Source organism: Nanorana parkeri, unplaced genomic scaffold, assembly GCF_000935625.1.
Source record: "Nanorana parkeri isolate BGI_ZX_2015 unplaced genomic scaffold, ASM93562v1 scaffold503, whole genome shotgun sequence".
Classification (NCBI taxonomy): Eukaryota; Metazoa; Chordata; class Amphibia; order Anura; family Dicroglossidae; genus Nanorana; species Nanorana parkeri.
Genome location: NW_017306771.1, coordinates 398,031 through 420,861, shown reverse-complemented (window position 1 = coordinate 420,861; position 22,831 = coordinate 398,031). Strand labels below are relative to the sequence as shown.

General features: G+C 40.0%; 1 protein-coding gene across 1 annotated transcript in view; it reads right to left on the bottom strand.

Annotated features, from left to right (window-relative positions):
• POLA1 (DNA polymerase alpha 1, catalytic subunit) overlaps positions 1-22,831 on the bottom strand; it is a 282,895-nt gene that overhangs the window by 201,803 nt on the left and 58,261 nt on the right. The window contains exons 22-26 of the mRNA XM_018561137.1: positions 22,358-22,477; positions 19,694-19,793; positions 18,808-18,932; positions 16,751-16,900; positions 16,128-16,250 (exon numbers count right to left, since the gene is read on the bottom strand). Coding sequence (XP_018416639.1) covers positions 16,128-16,250; positions 16,751-16,900; positions 18,808-18,932; positions 19,694-19,793; positions 22,358-22,477 — 618 coding nt within the window. The remainder of the gene's footprint in view (positions 1-16,127; positions 16,251-16,750; positions 16,901-18,807; positions 18,933-19,693; positions 19,794-22,357; positions 22,478-22,831) is intronic.

The following is a 22,831-nucleotide window of genomic DNA, read 5'->3' as shown; positions in this document are numbered from 1 at the left end:
AACAGCATAGTTATTGTGGTGGCAGAAGAAATGGAGGTGCAGTTCCCCTGTGCAGCCCCCACTTGACATTCTCCCCCCGTTTATCCACCTGCTGCCAGCCGCGATCGATCTTCAATCCCGCAGCAATAGCCAGCTTGCTATTGGCTATTTTATATTGAAGTAGCCAATAGCAGGCTGGCTATTGCACATGCCTACTGCCTGTCAATCAGCAGAGGAGGGACCTGAAGGAGAAAGGTTCCTCCTTTGCTGATTGACAGCGGGCAGCTGCAACAGCCAGCCTGCTACTGGCTACTGCATTTTAAAATGGCCAATAATGGCAGGCTCGCTATTGCTCCCAGCCACTGCCTGCTGTCAATCAGCAGAGGAGGCTAAAGCCTATTAAAGTGGAAAGGTGACACTAGGGGTCTAATAGACCCCTAATGTCACCTTAAAGAGAACCTGTTATCTCCAATGAGTAAATATATATATATATATACATATACATACATACACACTTTTTAAAGCCATAAAAGAAAAATGAAAGTCCCCGTGAAACGCCCTCCCAAAAAAACCTGGCTCCTAGACACACACACACTTTTCTAATATTTAATACATGACAAATGATCTGGGTATTCTAAAGGAAGCACAGCAGTAGTCATCACCTTTTGATAATACTACTATTAAACCATAGAAAGCTGCTCAGATGAAGGGAGAATTTCAGCTAGTCATTTACTTGGGTGTGTAAATTCCAGCTTGAGCTAGAAAAGGTCTGTAATCAGGTTTTTACTACAGCGTAAAGGAAAAAAACTGAAACACAAAAAAGGACCCTAAATTCGTCACCCTGGCGACTACAAAATAATAGTATTTTATATTACCCGAGTTTATGTAGTTTGTTTTTCACTGCAGACCCCAAAAAAAAAAGAAGATTATCTACAAAGTCACTACACTAAACAAGTACATTTTGAATCCTTTAACTCCGTTTGTATAGCTCCCAAAAAGGCTAATTACCACAATGGCAGATGGAGGCTTTTATCCATATGCTGCGACACATCAGACATATGCTAGAGACACGTTTTACAGTTGACATCACTTTACGGTATAATGAATTACGGCCTGGTAGCTTCTAAGTGAATGGAAAATTGATATGTTTATGATCCAGCAAAAGTGCCGCACAGGGCAACAATGAAACAATAAGAATTTCCTTCATAGCATTTTTATGATAGTCTGGTGAGATCTATTTATTTGCATGCCTAGAATGCTAACCTGTAAAGTGACACTACTTGCAAACTGGTAAAATTAATATGTCTACAAAGAGGAACCCTTTGAGACATTCCAATAATGCCGAGGAAAGACGGCAAAAACACTCAGGCATGTCAGGCCTCTATTATACTTAGAGCTATGATTTTGCAGGCACACAAGGAATGCCATTTCTAGGTAGGAGCAGAGTTACAGCGGACACGACTTAACTCAATCCTCAATTTGTTCACTTTAAGCAAGACATGCTTCAACCTCCCAATCCCTCACAGGCGACAGCATGCTTAAAACGTGAACATTGTTCCGATTACATGGTCATAGCAGAAACTAGAAGATGGACGACTTAAAGGGGATTTCCAAGTTTAGTGAAATATGCCCAGAGGGGAATCTAACCCACAGGAAAAGTAACTTTCTAATATGGTGTCTGCCGGCCAGAAGGCGGCTTCTTCCACACCATTACCTCAAAGCCAGTGAATTTTTGACTGACTGGTGAGACACCGTCAAATTTTTCAAGCCCTGGAAATAGGTTTACCAGGCCCACCCTTAGTCACTACACAGCTGCTGCTTGTACGTGACCTGCACCCCATCCTATTCTCAAACTGATCACTTCATTTAAAGAACCTCCACTTTAAAAAAAATATACATAACTTGCATAACTTTAGCAAGATAAACCTTTTGCATAACCTATCTGCTGTCTTCTCATCTTAATAGGTCCAACCCATTTAAGTAAGGTCTATATCATATGCATTATGCCGAAGGCTTCCTGCAGGAAATATCCATATACAGAGTGGACATTAGTAACCCTTATGCCAAGTACACTGCTATGTATTGAACATAAAATCAGATCGCTGCAAAAAAAAAAAAAGTCAAACATTGAAATGCCGACTAAGCTGACGGGTAACATCTAAACAATAGAAAAACACATTTCTTATATTTTGGATAGAATAGGTGCTGACAATTCTGGGAAATATAGTTCTGTGAATCCATGCTAGAAAGAAAAAGCAATAATGCTAAAAGAACTCTACGCGTACTTATTGTTAACCTTTTCAGTGGGGATACCCTTGCACAGGCAGCAGGGACCGGTTTAAGAGCCAGCCGACTCCAAGGTTCAGGTGAGTAACTTTATATTTTCCTCCCTAGACGAAAACTAGCACTTACCCCTTGCAGTGTGTGGGTAGCCCCTCTGCAAGGTTTAAGAATAATTATGTGCAGAGTTTTTCTTTAAAATTTTAAGTTTTTACAGCAAAATGAAGGTGCTTACACCTGTATTTTATGATTAACAAAAACCATGAATACAACAAGAGTGCATTGGACATTTCCTGGTTTTGGTAATAATCTCTCCTCAACTGACTCCAATATTAAGTTTCCAAACTGCCCTGTGACAAGGACTCACAAAGCTTAAATATTCACAAGCTGACAAAATGGCACAAATTTTGGCCTCTGACCAGACACAACATATCCTCAGCTTAAAATGATTACAATTACGTGTTCTCGGGGAACTCAGGAAAGAGCAATCCTTACAGCGAATGTTCCCTCTACACAAACAGGACTTTTTCTTTGCCGTATATGTAAAGATTCAATAACCCAAGAAAAAAAGGGGGAACACTTCATTTTGTGTGTGCTTGTCTTTGTTCATCTGGTCTTTCTTGGCATTGGACAGCTAAAAACACATGGTTTGAAAAACACCCACCTGCTGGCATAAAATTGCTTTCTACTGAAGATAAAATGACTCGGGACTGAATGCACTGCACTAGAATAGGAAAATTCTCACAAGAAATGCAAACATTGTGATTTTTTTGGTATTATTTTAAAGATTGCCTCCATTTTGAGATTCACAGCCCCATTTCTTTACACCAGACATTGCGGAGAATTCAAATGCTCCTCAGCAGGTTTCCTTCAAAATGCAGTCATCATGGGGTGAGGAGTCTGATCTGGCCATGAGCAGGTAAGGACATGGCTCATAAATGATCCCAATTACACCTGCAACAAAACCGGTCAGAGAAGGAGAAAAACTATAGCACAAAAGTCTACATATTCCCAAAAAGTGAAGTTTTACCCAAAACCTTACAAAAGGCACCATAGATAACCATCTTTTTTTTTTTTTTTAAGCAGCTCTTGAGGGACTGGGGCCACATTAAAGATGGGGCCACAACATACAGCAGAGTGGGATGCCTTTCTCTTCCAGCTCTGAAAACGCCGCTGCGGTCAACGGACTAAGGTAGGCACCTGCAGCCCTCCTGCCAGAGCCCAGTCCCATAACTCCCAGCAGCCTCATACACAGATGACATTAGGAAGGATTGGGACAATAAATCATTACCCACGAATCAAATTGAGAGCAAATCATACACAGGGCAGAACATTTACAAGCAAGATATTGATGAGCTCAGATCTGAAACTACTACTTGGGCAAACATTGCAAACTTTAGAAGCGAAATATGGAGCCATTTACTTAGCTGAGATCTTAAAGGAGTCTCTTAAAAACGGAATCTTTGCAGTTACAGCTTGATGACTAGGAGAATAGTATTAGCAGGCAATACATATGTATGAAATGCCTCACAAAAGGCCACACAACCTGATCCTAATACTTACTGAAATATTCAGATGCCTAGCAAGAATGCCCCAGAGCATATAAATTAACAGTTCACATGGCATTCCAGCCACCCAGCCCAGATACTAAGAGATTGAGAGAAGTCCTTTGCCACCTACATAAATACACAATAAAAGTCGATCATCACAAAAATGAGAAATAAGCCACAGAACTAAAATGCCTAATTTCTGGAACCCTACAAAACAAATGATCTTTGCTGTGTGCAGATTGTATTAAACTGAACTGCAGGATAAATTAACCAAATTCCTTGATGGGAAATAAAATCAAACTCAAATTCGCTTCGATTTCTATGAATCTGGAAACAAAACTGGGGGAAATTTTAGCAAGAGCCCTGAGAAAAATGCAGAGATGTCTGTCATGACCATAAACTGGTGTCTGTTGCAGGTGAAACAGTGCTTGAAACAAATAAGATCACAGCTTATGCCAAAGATCGTGAAAGACTATTTCCACAGCAGAAATAGAACATACAGCCAAATCCATCTTATAGTAGAATGGTATACCACAGCTTAATATAAGAAGCACCTGCACTTCCTAGTAAATTGTCTATGCACATATTACAAATCTGACATCTGGATCCTCCCTACCTCAGGATGTAATTTAAGCACACACACATTTCTAGCAACTAGGCTGAAGTCCCTCCTACTGATCCTAGTCAAACCTGATCAGATAGGGTTTATTTGGTTTATTATAGGTCATGAGACTAGAAAAAACAACCTCTGAGCACACAATATCATCCACTGGGTCAATAAATGCTAACACTCCTTCCCCTATCTACTTCTTTTAACCAACACCAAAAAGGAGTTTGACAGGGTGGACTGGAAAAACCCTAACACACCACAACACCAGGCCAACATATGCTTTCCTTCTATAAAACCCCAGTATCTATAGTCCAAAATAATGGAACCCTATCCCAAAATGTCCTGATTTGAAATGGAACCAGACACGGGCGTCCCTTTTCTTAGGAATAGTAGTACTTTCAAAGTAAAAAAAAAAAAAAGGGACAACCACTAGTACACATCAGCTAAACAGAACAAACTTCACGAATGTAGATTATATTCCATTCTTCAACCCCCAAATGAACTGCACACAATCTGAGATTCTTCCAATCAGTGGAAGAAAACCTAGCTAGGATGCTGCATCCTGTTCTTTTATTCACATAAAAACCCCATGGCCTACAGTACTTTACCTGAACCCACACCTTCAACCCCTATACAGTCAAAATTACAAATCTTTGCTTCCGTATCCTCCGACCTTGGTAGTGGTGACAAAAATAGGATTTTTATCTTACTTGTAAACATCTTTCAGGAGGACAGAGGATTGTATACTTTGGAACACTGGGTTATACTGCCACCTTCAGGAGACTGGGCACTAGCATAGCTTTAAGCTAAAGAGTAAAGCCCAATCATCCCCTCTATATCTCAGTGAGCCTCAGTTTTGTAGCAAGCAAAAGGAAGAATTGATCAAAAGACACAGGTGTCCTTTGATATACTCCATGAAAAGTATTTTACAGGGAACACAAAAATCCTAGATCTTAAATCGTACATCATCACAGGACACAGACTTCTATAGTCTAACACTGGGATGTCGAAAAGCAGTCCAACTGAGGGGTGGTCAACAAAGAAAATAAATCGCTAACAAGAAAAAATGACCCTTGCAGGGGTCTTCAGGAACGACCGTCTCATACTACGGTGGTAAAAGGTGGTGAGGTAGCGGAGAGAAAAACCTTAACAGTATGCATCGCATTTAAACATTGGAAAATAATCTCCTAAGGATGCTTGGGCGCAGGACACAAAGATGGTAAAATAATATCCAGGCTAAGGGGAAAAGGGAAAAAAACACGATAGTAAAACTGGCAGCGCTTGGCCTCAGGACAACTTTGTACTGTTTTTGTAGGGCAATGATGCTCGTCAGTGTTTAACGATTGTACAGCGCTGCAGAACATGTTGGCACTATACAAATAATTGTATAAACACAAGAAACAGTTCCTTACAGGACAAGACCACCAGCTCAGAAACACTTCTGACAGATGTGATGGCATCAAGAAAAGACGACTTTGCAGGAAAGAGCAATAAGGATGGCCAAATCAAATAGGCCTGTGTCCCTCAGGCCCTAGGCTATAAACAGCCCAAACAAACATTAAAACCAGTGACGGAGAAGCAGGATTGTAAACTAGTCCCTGGGACAGAAGATTCGGACAATCCGGGAGGCCCACGAACAGTCTGCCAGGAGCCTGTGTCCGAGTACCACATGGTCTCCCATGCTGCCAGACATTGAGTTGCAATGGTCTGGAGTAAAACTGGGTATATAGGACTGCCATGAAGGAAGCCACCATTAGGCCCAGAACACTCATGCAAAAGCCAATGAAGGGGGCAGCTCCTGGACCTCAGAATCCCAATGTGAGAGCAGAGGAACTGAAGTTTCACCAGGGGAAGAGACACCTTTGTCAGGGTTGTATGCATAGTAAGGCTCAGATGCTCCATACGATGAGTGGGATCCAGTGCTGATTTTTGGAGATTTAGGATCCAACCAAAACCCTGCAGGGTCTGAACTGTTAAGACAGTGACCAGGCATGCACCAGCTGTTCCCTCAGCAGGATATTAACCAGCTAATCCAGAATGAGTGCGTAGCAGAGTACCAGAGCCTTGAAGGTATTGTCCAAGTGCTGGAAAAATGGCTTTGTGCCAGTAAGCATCTTTGATCCAAAACCAGGTGACTGTCTCCCTTCGCTTGGGGCACGGTGAACAGTTTTGAAAAAAAATCCACAGAACTATTCATCCTACAGGAGGAGGGCTATGGCCCCATAAGAGGAGCACTGGAGAGGATTCTGGACCCAAGCGTCTCGGCTGTCCCAGGACCAGAATGCTGCCAAGGCAGACAAACTACCCCCACCTGAACAAGTGGGGGTGCCCCCTCATTGAGAGGAGGACTTGTTTCCAGACTTAGCAGGTTTGGGGGTTCACAACAAAAACTTGGTTCCCTATTTTGATTTGGAACCAATAGCTTTAAAAGGGCAAAAAGGAACTGTTCTTAGCCACAAAAGCTCAGCCAGAATTTTAACTTGGAACCAAAACAGTAAGGCCAAGATCTGAGTAACCCTAAAACAAATCCTTGGGCAGTGTGGAATCTTGCACATCCTCCTTAGCCCCCCAAAATGCTGAGGCCTCGGAGACAAAACCTTCTCTTAATCATAGCACACCATAAACTGGAAGGCCATCCATGGTTTGGTCACAGGGAATCTAGATCATATTTTTGCTCCTGGCGCTCAGACAGAGCTTAGATGCTTCAAATTCATAGCCCAGGGACTATTCCAACCTCTGAGTAACATATTTATGGACAATTCCTGATGGATTATTGGGGATACACACATTTTCTTAAAGAAGAACTCCGGGCAAACAATATTTTAACCCTTGCAGAGGGGCTTGTTCTAGGGAACTAAAATAACCGATATACTCACACTGTGATCCCGACAGACTCCTAGACCAGTCCCTTCATTTGGACTCCTCCTCTGCTCCAACCATGGAATATCTCTTGGCGTCCTATATACTGTACAGGACGTGATGACTCACAGGAGCTTATACCGCCGGAGTGGAGGGGGAACGAGGCTGAAGGAACCCTTCTAGGAGTCAGCTGGGATTGTGGTTTGGGTGAGTATATCTGTTATTTTAGCTCACTATGCAAAACTAGCACTTAACCCTTGCAGTGCGGTGGTAGCGCCATTACTTGCCTGTCATTGTTCTTTAATTCCTTCTGCAGTTGTCTTTCAAAAATAAAACATGCAGGGATTCCAATTCCCTTCCAAGACCTTTGTGAAGAAAAAACTAAACCTGACCACATTCTTTTACAACAAACTGCTACTACACTAAGTATCAGGTTCACACTTCTACTATATCAAAGAGTAGGAAACTGAATTAGGGAAAACAGCCTTTCTGACCTTTACTTTACCCAACCACCTGCCCTCCATCCCACCTAGGCCCCACTAGATTTTGTTCTCCAAACCTTGTCATTTTGGACATTGCAATGTATGTCTGTCTATATTGTCATTTGAATCAAAATACAACGCTGTTTTTGATTTGTTAACTTTTCTTGCAATTCGAAGTAAAAAAATAGCATTAAAAAAATTTATCAGCCATATATTTGATCTACAGCACCTGCTGTTTGATTTATTGTGAAAGGCTGCTCAATGACACACACTATATTATTTTCTAAAGACTACTACAACTGAACATTCATACCTATGAGACCGTCACTGTACTTATTGATGTAAGGCATCCTAGATGTAACGACTAGGAATGTTGGATCCAATTATATTAGCTACTCTATACTAAAAAGAGCCGGTAACTTAATTCCCAATAAAGTTAATCATGAATACCATAGGCACAAATGTTATATATCATTAGGAACTACAGAGAAACAAGGCAATGCATGTCTACTGTGCAGTGAGTGGCCACTAACTGGCACAGGATGAAAAAGTCAGAAAGCATTAACAGAGTACAAAAAGCTTGCCAACTTTTACCTAGAGCGTCTGACAGAATACAGTGTTGCTAATTAACATGAGCTCAAATTACAAATAGTGCGTAGATCTAATTTGCAAAGACTTCTGTTATACACTTAAGAATTTAAAAAACCTGCAGTTAGTAAAGAGCTATCTATATGTTCTATTCCAGGAAGGGGGAGTGGGAAGATAAAGCCAGCATGACCTTCATAGCAGAACAACTGGTACAGTGTAGATAGCCCAACTGTGAATCTCTGGCATGCTGGACCTGCTTTGATGACAGTCACATGACACACTGACATGTCACCATTAAAATAGTTGCTATTGTTTCAATTAACGCTATTTCATTTCATTGCAATACCACACTATCATAACATGGCAGCTAACAGGAATGGAAGCTTCTTAAAAGTGAATACTTGTAAAATGATTTATAATTGCACAGAGAAGGAACGGCACTCACTGAAAAGAATGTTAATGTAGTATTGGGCTTTCAGAAATGAAAATACACTTTCAATTTATTTAAATACATAATACAAAATCACAAATATTAATATGGGGGGGAATCAAAGCATCACCCAGTAAATTTGTAAAAAAATAAGTCAAGGCAATTGGACTTGCTGTATTTTGCTTGAAGACGTTTCATTGGACACCCGGCCAGCTTTCTCAATTCAGAATGACTTGTACAAAAAATGATCTGGGAATAAATATGGTAAATGTCAACTCCTCCGCTAATAGACAGGGAGGAGGATTGGTTTAAAAGGTGTGAAAGAGGCCATTTATGTAAAAATAGAGAAGCCAAGCTCGAATAGAGGTAGGGGGGTGAGACATCTATTGCCTGCCACATAAAATGCTGTTTTAACACATCTCTCTGGGCAGGTTAATAACTCCTAGACTCAATTTATGCAAATTAAATCAAAACCTGGTTGTGACAGATTATGTGGATCGGAGTTGACAAGTCATTCTGAATTGAGAAAGCTGGCCGGATGTCCAGTGAAACGTCTTCAAGAAAAATACAGCAAGTCCAGTTGCCTTGACTTATTTTTTTACAAATATACCATGACCTGGATGAATGAGAACTTTCACAGACATCAACCAGTAAAGGGAAAGACAAAAGAAAACACATAACTGTCCCAGTACAAAACTTAAAGCTGTGTGTAAAGCATATATTTTAAGAAAGTGGCTAATCCTGTGCATCAATCTTGCTCATTCAAATGTGACTGCTTCATATTTTATAGTACCTAAACAGTTACCCATTAAATCTTTCCATAGTGCTTTCCACATTGTTTCTCAATGCAATTACATAGCCATTCTGATAATATTGCCATGTCATTCACCTTTCTTGTCAGCATGCATCCCTTGGCACTAGGCCACATAGCACACTTGCCTATTTGGAAATCCTTACACCTTAAAACCAGCTAAAAGAAACGTTTTGGGTAAAAAAAGAACTGTTCTGTTTTAAGAGTATGGCTGATCTTGTAAGAGATTTCACCCTAAATTAGAAATCTAAATTAGAAATCTTAGACAATATGGTTGGCTATCTACCCTGGGTGAGATGAGCGACCATTTTTGCTTCTCCAAAATTTCAGAAAGTCACTTGGGAAAGGTTAAATTAAGATGTTTAAATAGTAAAATGGGTTCCTGAGGGGTTAAGGAAAGCTTATTCAGACTATCCTGGACCTGCTCCTTGAGCACCACTAGATCAAACACTTCGTTTACCAAGAAAGCCATGTGATTACATCCGCACTGACAATCTGAAAAAAAAAGGAGGTTTGTGGGGGTTTTTTCCACTCTAAATTTTCCGAAATTGGTTAATCGGATAAAAAAAAAAAAAAAAAAATTGGATCCAGTGATGGGACTACTAGCTTGTATTGAGATTGCAGTCCATCACAGGAGCAAGCTTGGAGCGGTGGAAGTAAAAAAAGAAAAAAAAAAAAAAGGGTGGTGTGCCATATAGTGAAATGGAAAGTGTAAAATTATACAGCAATCAATGCAGAATGGCATCGGCTATAGAGGACTACAAAACCCAGCAATGATACAGTATAGAGCACAATGCAGAATACCGCCAGCTATAGAGAGGAATACAACAAATCCCAGCAATAGCACATTGTAGCTGGCGGTATTCTGCATTGCTCTGTATAATGTACTATTGCTGGGTTTTGTAGTCCTCTATAGCTAGTGGTATTCGGCATTGTACCACTGTATAATGTATTATTGCACTCCTCTATAGCTGGTAGTATTCCGTATTGCGCTGCATAATGTATTATTGCTGGGATTTGTTGTACTCCTCTATAGCTGGTGGCATTCCTTATTGCGCTCTATAATGTATTGCTGGGATTTGTAGTCCTCTATACAGCGCAATGCAGAATACCGCCAGCTACAATGTGCTATTGCTGGGATTTGTAGTCCTCTATACAGCGCAATGCAGAATACCGCCAGCTACAATGTGCTATTGCTGGGATTTGTAGTCTTCTATAGCTGATGGTACATTGTGCTGTATAACATACAGTACAATGTACCATCAGCTATAGAGGAATACAAATCAAACTATCCCAGCAATACATTATAGAGCACCATTAGTGGGAAAGTGCAGGCTTACCTGAGCAGTCTTCCAGCAACTTGCTTCTGAGATCGGGCATGTCTATCGGCGGCTGTCACCCCCCACACCTGCTCCTCCTTACTTCTCCCCGCGTCCCTGTGTCGATCGTGGATGTAGGCGGGCGGTGAGCGCTAGGAGGGGAGGAGGTATGGAGAGTGGATGCTGGCGGTTCTGGCAGCGGCGAGCGTGAGGTGGGGAGGGAGGTGCGGCCGCCACAATAGTATGAAAACAATGCCCATTGCAATACATTGATTTTTATGCTTAGGGCAAAGATTTCTATACTTTGCAACAGCACTTCACACAAACTTTTTTAATGATAATGTATAAACCCAGGACATTGGGTAAATTCTTCCTCCTAGAGTTTAGCTTTAAGTGAATCTACCCATCTGGACAAGGCTTGGCATATTAAAGTCACCACCAACACTGCGCGGAAAGCCACTCTAGATAATTCAAACTGGCATCTAAGGGGGGTTTGCAGCTGTCCACTCGTGAAAGGTGAACAAAGGGGAAAGACTGTAGGAGAAAAAAAAAATCCTCAAGGTGGAAGAGCTCTGCCACACTCAAAGGGCCCAAAAGCCTACAGGGTGTTTCCAGTTCACATAAAGGACATTTGCAGGTGGCTCAAAAACAACCTCTCCAACAGTGACCTGATGTGACTGTGAATCGGAACCAGAAATTCTAACAGTTTGATTTATGTGGATCGTGAAGGTTTGAGAGCACCTGTCAGGGATGGCATCAGATTGTGATGGAAGTCTCTGTGGGCAGAGTGCTGCAGTACCTGGGTACAGACAACAATAACTGGGTACAAAGTCCAAAGTGGACAGGGATGGGACCACATCCAATGGAGTTTAAGACTCTGGTGAAGGGGTTCTCAGATTCTAGAGTGTCAGTCCGTTCAGGGGAAACTGAATAAATATCACTGAGTATGCTCTGAGGTCCCACAACCATAGCAGTGCAAGCAGCCTTTGGTAACATCACTGATTCTCTTTACCATAAAAGATTGGGCACACACAGAGGGGGAACCTAAGCACTAAATTTACCAATAAAAAAAAAAAAATTTGGTAACCTTAAAAATGAAGAAATCTGATCATAAAAAAAAAAAAGCAACAAGTATAACATCACTGTAGCTGTGTCTGCTTTTGAAGATCTCCAGTCTACTAAAACAAGTACTATTAAAAAGGTGAATATATAATTATTACATTTTTTTGCAAAGGGATAATAGTTAAGCATACTGTAAACTTTGTTCTTCAGTAACATCTTTACCGCAGCACATTCTTAACAGGAATTATTGCAGGGGACTATGAGAGCCTGATGTCTCTATACATCTTCGAATTAATGTGAGAAACTCTGAGAACAATGAAAGCTATAAATAAAAATTAAAAAGGAAAAAAGGAAGGCTGCAACAGTTGTGAAGAGGGTATAGCTTTCATTTGTGTCAGAAGTAGAAAGGGCATGGGCGAAACAAATCTCCACCAATAGCAAGACCTTTGTGATAATCTATCATACATGCTTGGCATGCCCTGTGTAACAGAGAAAGGTTGCTGGGCTTATCCAAGAGGTTCTGCCTTGTTATCCAGACCAGCTGCTGAGGACATAAAAAAAAAAAAAGAAAAGACAAAAGCAACAAAAATACTATCTGGATGACTTCCTGCTGATTGAGTCACCAGATAGGGGACCTCGGTGGCTTGTTGAGTACGTTCAAAGGTGCTGATCGTCCCAGTGGCTAGCCACAAGGTTGAAGGTCCTGAGGGTACTGACGTTTCTGGGTATCATTCTGGATACAGGTGCCATGCAAGCATGTGTGTGTGTGTGTGTGTGTGTGTGTGTGTGTGTGTGTGTGTGTGTGTGTGTGTGTGTGTGTGTGTGTGTGTGTGTGTGTGTGTGTGTGTGTGTGTGTGTATATACACACACACACACCAATTGAAATGCTAGCCCAATAAAATGACAAGTACTGAAGTAAATTGGAAAATAGTATGAAAATACCATCTTCCCATTGCACCTGCATCAGTAGTTGTATGGATGCCATAAATATTTAGGCACAGAGACCACTGTTAAAATCAAAGTGCATGGATATTATGATTAGAAGGTAAAAACTATTTCTCCTGAGAACACAAACATATGAATGAATAAGAATATCTGTTGATGCAGAGGTGACTTGGTCACAAGGATCAGTGAAGAAAAAAAAACTAAAGGGCAGCGCCACATGTGTCAATTCAGCAAAGTGACAGTCCAATATAATAAAGCAACACGCTTTACAATACAATCAACTTTACTTTACCAGTGATCTATATCACTAGTTCCCTGTCCAATCACAGGTTGGGGTGAAACAGAGATGCCGGATGGATGTTGGTGAAAATCTGGAAGGCATGGTTAAATATGCACTGTAGATTAAATGTTTACCTTTATTAAAGATTTAGATGAGATTTTTTTTTTTCTGGACTGGAAAGGTCCCCTCCCACCAGGTTTTTTACTGATGTGGGAATTTTTTATTTAAGAACTATATTCAATTTCATCATTTTAAAGCAGAACCAAAAACGCCCAATATTTGTAGCAGAGGACTGTGCCATCTTCGCCATTGGTATTTCACATGACCAAGTATAACAGCCATTTGAGGGCTTGAAAACACAATTTTTCCCTTTGTGTTTGAGGGTATTCAAACGCACAGAAAAAAAGCTTGACGGAATCTGCCATATATGCTACCTTCCCACATTTGTTGCACACGCTGCACCCATTAAAATCAATGGGCAACACACAGCAAATGCAGGAAAAACCGCATGAAACACGATGCGCATTTCCAGTACAGAGCACCTAAGATTTTAAGTGACCGCTGCAGTATAATATAGCGTTACTGAATATAGGGCTGCAACATCGATAATCGATGAGAATAGTTGGCAACTACTCTCATTATCAGTTAGTTTGGGGGGAGAGGAGAGGAGAAGGAGGAGGAGAAGGAGAGGAGAGAAGAGAAGAGAGGGGAGAGAGAGAGAGATTTTTTTAATGCAACCAATTAGTTGAAAAAATAAATCGGCCAACTAATCGATTATGAAAGTAATCATTAGCTGCAGCCCTAACCAATCACCTCTACAGGCACACACATACAACATATGTCACAACCAATTAGTGGTTAACCCTGCACTGGATGTGTGAACAAACCGAAACCTTTCCATTTAGGTTTCCCAGAAATGTACAGTAAAGCTTAGCATGGCAGCTACAGTATGTGATAGCATGCTGCATTACCTACACTTCCAGGTCTGGTGGCTGTATGTTAGAAAGCAGGGAAGATGGTCTGCCTGTACAGGCCAATATTTTCTGTTCATTAGCTTACTATAGTGTTTTCATGTCTTGTTTCTGAGCAAAAATATGCTGCAGGAGTAAAGTTTCCACCTATACGTTCCGTGGCAGAGTCAATAATGTCCCGTCATGTGCATGCACATCACATTGTGTCAGTAGAGTGTTGGGTAAAGGTAGTAAGCAATAGAGTAGCAACTAACTCCAACAGATCCCCTTTATGAGGATGAAAATACCAAATTATCAATGTATGAAATTAAAAAAAAAGTTACTAAAACTAAAAATACTTGGTGACCAAAAGTCACTTCACTGAACAGTGTGCATCACAGGTACTGGACTTGCTCCATTCAAATGCCAAAATAAGTCTAAACGTAACAATTAAAAAAATTGACATCTGAAGGGGAAAAAAAAAAAATTATGGAAGACAGCTGCAGGGCAAAAAAAACTGGCACCAGTATACAAAACTGGAATAAGATACCTACAACCATTACTGAACAACTGAAAAATCTGCTGGCAAATTATAAAACAATAATGATGTATCAGATGTAAGGACATACAGTATATCTAGATGCAGCTGCCTTATGATTCAACTCTGACATATTGATTACCAGAATGTAAATAATCAAAAGGGGGGGGAAATGAAAAAGGGGTCCCAAAAGAGTTTGACCTTCTTTTACGATCCTTGGCCACCCCTAAAGCCGTAACTTTTGTAGATAATGTAAATATTCACATCTTTCTAGTCTTTTGTATTTTTATATTCAGGCACTGCATTAATGCACTAGTGCAGAAATTATAGAGTCTGCTATTAGCAATAGTCTTGTGCTACAAGTTCCAAATATCACTTCGAATTAAAAACTTCCCAAAAACTATTGTCTACCCAGCATTCAAATCCCCCCAATTAAATACAATACAACAGCACAAGCATTAGGCCATTTCCTACGATAAATAAAATGTTGCTGATTTTATAATAATTTTTGATTTAGCATAGAATCCATTTGTGGAAAGAGCCAGACCAAAAAAAAAAAAGAAAAGATAATTGGAGCCTTTTAATGCTTTATTACAGGACTCCTTAGCAGTGAAAACAAAAGTTCAGATGCATGAAATCTCTTAATTGTTTAATGATTGCAAAGCATCTATCGCCACCTAGTGTAACATCTAGTGATCTGCGAGGGTGAGCAAAACTGTATAGGCATCTGATCATTGGCAAACCACTAATTTGTACTTCTGTATATAATTGATCTTGGCTGGGAAGAGTCACTGTGGGGTATATCCTATCAGTTAGGTTTGTAGGAAGACTGGCAAAAACTATTAAGTGTCTTAGCATTTAGGAACACAACCAAACATTAAAAAAAACAAAAAATTCATTTGAACAATTCTAAAATAATGATAAATAAGAAATCACCGCAATTCATACTTTTTCTTGAAAAAAATGAAGGGGGAAAGAAAAGAATTTGATAAGAGGAAATTTCACAACTTTTTTTTTTTTTCCAAAAACAAATTCAATTAGTCTTTTAGTTACTAAAATATCCCTTTGCCAAAATTGCTTTACTTCTCAGGTTCCGCGAAATATCTTCGAAAAACATTAGTTCTGCTGCACTGAATTAGGCACCAATGTAAACTTCTGAAATATAATTGGGAGGTTTTTTCACACTGACCTTTGATTCATAATATGCTGTAAGAGACTGTGCTGCATATTTTATTTGTGTACTACAAAACACAGCCTCTTATAAAATTTAGTTTCCAAACATGTCACAGCACGCCCCAAAGAGCTTGCAATCTACATACTGAAGTGCCAAAAATGGGCAGAGCATTGAAGGCACTGGGAATCAGATGTAAACAGTTCTTTTACAATAAAAGCATGGTCTTCAAGTACAAGCAAGTCAGAAGACAGAATTCAGGGATAAACTCACCTCTCTTCCTTGGTGAGTGACCAGCGCAGCCAAGGGTTTGGCATAGAATCTACTGTATGAAAATCCTAAACATCCATACATACTGTTGGCAGTGAGCTTCAGAGCCTTCTGTCTGATGTCATACTGAAATAAAAAATAAACAAAAGAGACAAACAGAATGACTATTGTCCCAACAATATTGATGAACATAAGGTGGTCGGTAACGTAAACCCATGAAGATTCAAAGTGCACAATAGCACAGATGCTGTATATTCATTGGGAGGGCACATTAAAATCATTACCAGTCAGCAAAATGTGTAATCATTTAAAAAACAACCTTAAAAAAGTCAAATACAATAGCAGATGAAATAAAACATAGTACTGCCATAATTCAGTGAAAAACAACATTGCCCTCATTATGTTAATAAAGATGGAAGAAATTATTCTGTCTCTTGTTAGATCACAGAAGCACATTAAAAATAAACAGGTGAACTACACAAATTGCTCGTTTTCACAAATGACAGAGTAACATGTATATTGAAAGCAGAACAAAACTAGAAAACAGCTTGGAAATGTTTAGGAATATGAAGCATACAACAAGGCACTCCTAGGTCTGTCAGAACAGGCCCTCTGTACATAATTACCTGCAAATACAAGTCAGGATTCAGGTCAGGCTGTTTCATCAGTTGCTTGACATGACGTCTTCTCTCCACCAGTTTCCGGATCTCCCGAGGTAAGATTCCCATCTCTAGATCTGAATGAGGCAGCTCTGGAATTTCATCTTGATCTTCACCCTGCAAACACAAGGTAAACCATTATGCAGCGTAATCCTTAATTCAGCTTCCTTCTCACTCCTAACAGTCATGATTCTTAATCACCAACACTCGCTAGCCCCTAGCAGCAATAATCTGTCCTAAATCGCTGTTCCTGCTCAAATGTGCTGATTATCTTGCAAGACGCCAAGCAGCCAAAAAAGAAAAATCAGAATCTAGCAGACTGCTTTCAGGGACAAAAATGCAGCAATTTTATTCATAAAAGGGGGGGAAAAAAAAACATTGCTTGTTGCGGACTAGATAGATGTATAATTAACCCTTTGCTTCCTGCAAGTACGCAAGATTTAGCTTTTTCAAGCATAAGCCAATTTAGATGTATGTTGGCAGGTATAAAGTACACTCGAATTTTAGTGCTGATGCTAGTATGCAAAGTAAATAAGACTTTAATTCCTGCTTATGGCTAAGCACCTGAGGGTTAAACATAGCCCTTAGGGGGCAATTTACGGAAGGGTGCAAGCTTTACACTAGACATTTGAACCTCTCATCAGTACAAAGACGATGCCAAAGTAAAGGAAAATGTCTGTTTTGTATTTAAACTTCCCTTTATCGCTCAATATACATCTCAACAAAAGGGTTACAAGGCTGGGGTAAAACTATGTCTGTTAGTAGCACTACCTTAAATTGTAAACACAAAAGCATGTAAACCTTAGACTAAACCAGAACATTAACAAAACAATTCACATTTAATCAGATTTAAAAAGTAACAGGCGCCAGATTGAGATAGCAACAATGAATTAAACCATGATGAAACTGTCTGCCCATGTTCATACTACCTAGAATGGTAGTGCAAGCCCAGCACTAACAATAAAGAATCATCACACCAGAACAAATTAGGCTAGACTTAAAAGCTATGTGCAGACATTAGATGACAAACTAACCTTCAGGGCTTGTTCACACCAAGTGTGGAGCAGATGCAGAGCAGAGCCGTTACAGAACGCATCAAAAACGCATCCAATGTATTACAAATGGTATTTTGGGCTCTAGTTCACACCACAGCGTTTAGTTCGAGCATTTGGAAAAACTGCAGCATGCCCTTTTTTTCTGCTCTGGAACACACCAAAAATGCATGCGAACGCACTAAAATCGTTTTTTGTTTGTTTTTTTTAAACTGCCCCGAACGTGACAAACACAGCAAAACACACTGCACGCAATGTGCAGAAACTCATGCAGATTTAGTCTGGATTTGGTGTGAACAAGTCCTCAGTTAAACATGAAGCGGTGCAAACCTATTCAACTTAAAAAAGACTCCAGAAAAAAAAAAAAAATATGTGCTGTGCAACCATTAACAGTAATGAGATGTATGCAACCTCCACAACTGGTTACCAATTCTTTAACATGGCTTTCTTTTTCTCAATGGCAGGAAGTACAGCTATCTCTATAAATTCCAGTACCGCAACAGGAGAGTTGGGTCTCTCCTACACACAAGCCGACTATCCACCTCTCCTCTTGGGTGTACTTTTAATGGGTTCCTGCTTTGTCTTCTGTGAACCCATTTACAGAATACAAAGCATTCTGAGAATGGACTAGGGGAGAGGAGGAATGGATAAATAACAGTACGCCATGAGTGTAAGAGACAACAATCACTCAGTGCCTGAACAGAGATAGCTATACTTCCAGTAAAGAAAAATATAAATGAAAAAGGGCAGCGATGGTAGAGGTGGCATACACCTCAACTATTTTTTTTACCCAGCTAAAAAAAGTTTTTGGAGTTCTGTTTAAATACCAGTTTTAAAGCCAGGTTAGAAATTCACCCCTTACACTCAAAGCCCAAGTTGCATAAAGGATTTTTTTCTCAAAAATATTTGTATATTTATCATATAAGATGGCCGATAGTCACATTTGTATTTGTCATGGGTCATCTCACCAACCTCTTTTGTGTTCTGACCATTAGTAGTTGTCCGGTGCACTGTGGTGAAGCAGATGTTATACTCTTGTATGATTGAGGGGTACAAGCTGTTGAAATCCAGGAGTAATATGAATTTGTCATAAAAACCTACAAAGAACAGAAGGAATAAAAGTGTGTGTGTGTTACCCCAAAAATGAATACGCGTGTTTCTGCATTATTACACTCTTTGTAGTGCATCGGCACACTCTGTGCCGATGCACTACATGCCTGTATCTCATGTAGTCCGTGTTTCTGCTCTGCCCTTTCTTGCTTCTTTCTATAAGAACTAAAGGGTGCTGGGCCAAAGCACGGCATGCCTGCAGTGACACAACCTCTGCCAAGACGTACAGAGCATTACAGCAGCTCCTGGTAGGGATGCTAAAAATCTTCAGTAGGAGACTCCACTCCCAAGTCCTCTGAGCTCGATGCGGCAAAGGGGATGTACCAGTCATGTGACCACCAATAAAACCAAGTCAAAAAAGGAATTTTAAATGTGATTCTGATAAAATACAGCACGTTTTAAAAAATTGCATTCAAATGCAAATCTGATAAAAAATGCAAATCTGTAAAAAAATAAAAAAGTTCTGGTAAATGAACATGAATTCATATACTGAAAAGTTCACATACAATTTAACCCGTGCCAACAGGAGCACACAGTAAAAACAATAAACTGATTACATTTCGGAGACAATCTGGAGCAGCAGCCAATCAGCTTCTTTCATTTTCAAAGCTTAACTGAACAAGCTGAAGCTCGAAGCTGATTGGTTACTACACACAGCTGCTCCAGAGTCTGTCTGGTTTCATTGTGGTAAATTTACCAAGACTGCTGCAAACTAACTGAGAAAAAAAAACCAAAATGCATTTCTCACCAACTTTAGGGTCCAGAACTAAGCCACCAGCGTATGCAGCCTTCTTCCGGCCTTTCTTGTTTTTATTTTGATCTGTATCCATGTCTTGATCATCCGCTACCTGTAATACACACAGCCATAACCATATTCAGATACAGGAAATGTGGTGGAACAATGGTTTGCACTATGCATTTGCAAAATTGGGATCCCAAGTTCAGTTTCTGTTACAAGCATTTGCCTGTTTCCAGTTTGCTTTTGGTGTATGATATTCATACAAACAATACTTTTTCCTGATGGCTCATAGTTTCACTTAGAGCTCTGCTAAATATGGCTCTATATAAAAATTAAATTGGTTATTCTTTTGTAAAAATTAGTGTGGCGGGGGGGGGGGGGGGGGGGAGTCAGTTTAATGAATCAAAAGCAATAAAAGTTGTATATAGGTTACATATTAAAATCCATTTAGTCACTTTTGCAAACCACTACTATGACACTGATTTTAAAGGCCTTCTCGAATTTAAACATTGACTTGTTCATCTTCAAGACTTCACAGAGAACATAGTTGCCAATTAAAATAGAGAATGATTTTTAGATTTTCATAAGTGAAATATTCTCATGAAAAGTATCCAAGACCCTTAAAGCTCCTTCTTGCTTTAAGCTTCATTTACTTTCCAAAAACAAAGTCCAACACGTCACTTCATTTGTTACTGGCTGTCCCTGCTGACAAAAAAAAAAAAAGAAAACCAACCAGTCACCATTAAATCTTTAAATTAATCTACATAACCGGGTTGATGGCAGGTTGCCTTGACACATTTCATCGTCGTTTTCATCCAAAAAAGGGTACAAATTGCTAGTCTACGTAGACAACGCTTTGTGCAACTAAATCAGAAAAAAAAGGAGTAGCAAACTCCACACTGGTAGCTACTTCAATAATTCTGCATATAATCCATGGTCTACCATCCAGAGGGACCGTTTCCGGAAATCATTCACAAACCAAGAAACACATATGATGGGCAGATCCCGATGATCGCAACGTCCAAAGGCCACCATTGTTCGCTGGGAATGCAAGCAAGACCATTCTTATCCATCATTTCAGGGGAATGTTTATTGGCATTTTTCTACTGCATTTAAGTGGATTCATGTTCCTTTTTTTGTGGAATCATCAAAGCGTATCCAGATATAGTTGGGGTCTCCAACCACTACAGTAAAATGCACAGACTGTTCAAAAGAACAATGGAGGGTAAAAACTCAAAGGAACCTAAAAGCAAAAAGCCATGCACACTAAAGATAGGGTACTTCAAATAGTTTCCCCTGAGTAGGGCCCTGTAGCCTTCTCAACAACCTGCTTGATTGCTATTGGGTAAACTATGAAGGGACCTGTTAAAATGCAATAAGATAACTATGCTGCTCAAAAGGAATGCAAAAAGCTTAACTGCATAAGCCACTGCTTTTCTGGCTGCTCATAAAAATGTAGGCCTCGTTTCCTCAATCTAATTATTGCATTGTTTAAAGCCAAAAGTTTTTCTGTGTTTTTTAGGGGGGGATTTGGATAGTGAGGAAGGTTTAGAGCCCATTTAAGGCTTTTATCACTGTGTGTCTGGTGGGGAGATTTATCATCTCTATTTGTCCTGGTGGTCACTGTCAATTGATTATTGGTATTTATATAGTGGCAACAATTTACACAGCGCTTTACACATTCACATCAGTCCCTGCTTTCGAGGAGCTTACAATCTGAGGTCCCTGATTATTTTGCATGCATACAGGGCCAATTTGGATAGAAGCCAATTAACCTTCCAGCATGTCTTTGGAATTGATTGAAATATCCCAAATTTACAAAAGGAATAGGAATATATTGGAGTCTTCCGCTACCCTTGTACTCTCATTGAAGGGATTTACTTAATTGCTGGTGTGTGTGTCTCAAAAAGGACACTAAGGGAAATCTCCCTAATGAGTAGACAAAACAAAAAATAAGCAAACCACACCTAACAGGGCTTTTTAACCATTCCCTACGCTTATCCCAGTGGAAAAAAATGTTTTGGCATTAGAAGAACTTTAATGCCCAGTGTCATTCACAAACGCAGGAAATACGTGCTTCTACACCAGGGGTGCCCACGATTTTTGTGTTAAGATCTACTTTTCAAATGACAAACTACAGGAGATCTACCAACGAATAAAAAAAAAAGCCTCCCTCGCTCTCTCATAGCTTTCAGTCCTCGTTTTCTCTCCTGGATGTCTCCCCTCTCTTTCCTGGCTGTCTCTCCTTGCTCTCTCCCCTGGCTGTCTCTCCCCGCTCTCTCCCCTGGCTGTCTCTCCCCGCTCTCTCTCCTGGCTCACCTTGCTGTATTTTGCAAACAGTGTAGTGCAACAGGCTGTATAAACTAATATTCTTTGATGTAATACATAGCACTTCAACCAACAGTGTCCACCAGAAAGGTGTCAGGAGCTTGGCTCAATAGACTCAGGCTAATAGGTAATCATGTGTGCACAACTAAATAAATATAGTAAAATGGAATATAGTGGCCACCATTCCCACCCTTCGTGATCTACCAGCATCAACTGAGAGCTACTGGTAGATCACGATCTACCTAATGGGCACCCCTGTTCTACACAATTAACAGAAAACAGTTTAATTTCACTAATAAACAAGCTTTCAGGCAAAGCCTTAAAATGTACTGAAAGGAATCTTACCACAGTCTGCTGATTTTTCTTGTTAAACTGCTTGTCAGGCACCAAGAAATCATTTTCATAGAAAGCATGAAGCAGAAGGTATTCATTTCGTTCTGAGCGGCCGCCCATCAATGTCCTTGACTGTGCGGGAGAAAATATACATATTGGAACTTTCTAAACTGTTGCATCTGAATATTTTAAGCAAGGGGTGAATAAAACCCAAAAACTAAAACGAGCATATCAAATGGAATACAAAAAAAAAAAAGATGGGCAGACATGCACAATACAGTAGCAATATGCCCAACACGTAAGCAACACTAAAGCTTTCTAAAAACATTAGAAAAAGCAATAACAGAACCAAACACCTGATCAGCAATGTCACTGACCAACAGAAAAAGACAGCTCAATAGACATTTAGGCAACAATGTTTTTTTTCTTTTGAAAACCCATGCCAACCAATTCAGAAGGTAAAAGCCAGACCTGAGCAAGTGGGGG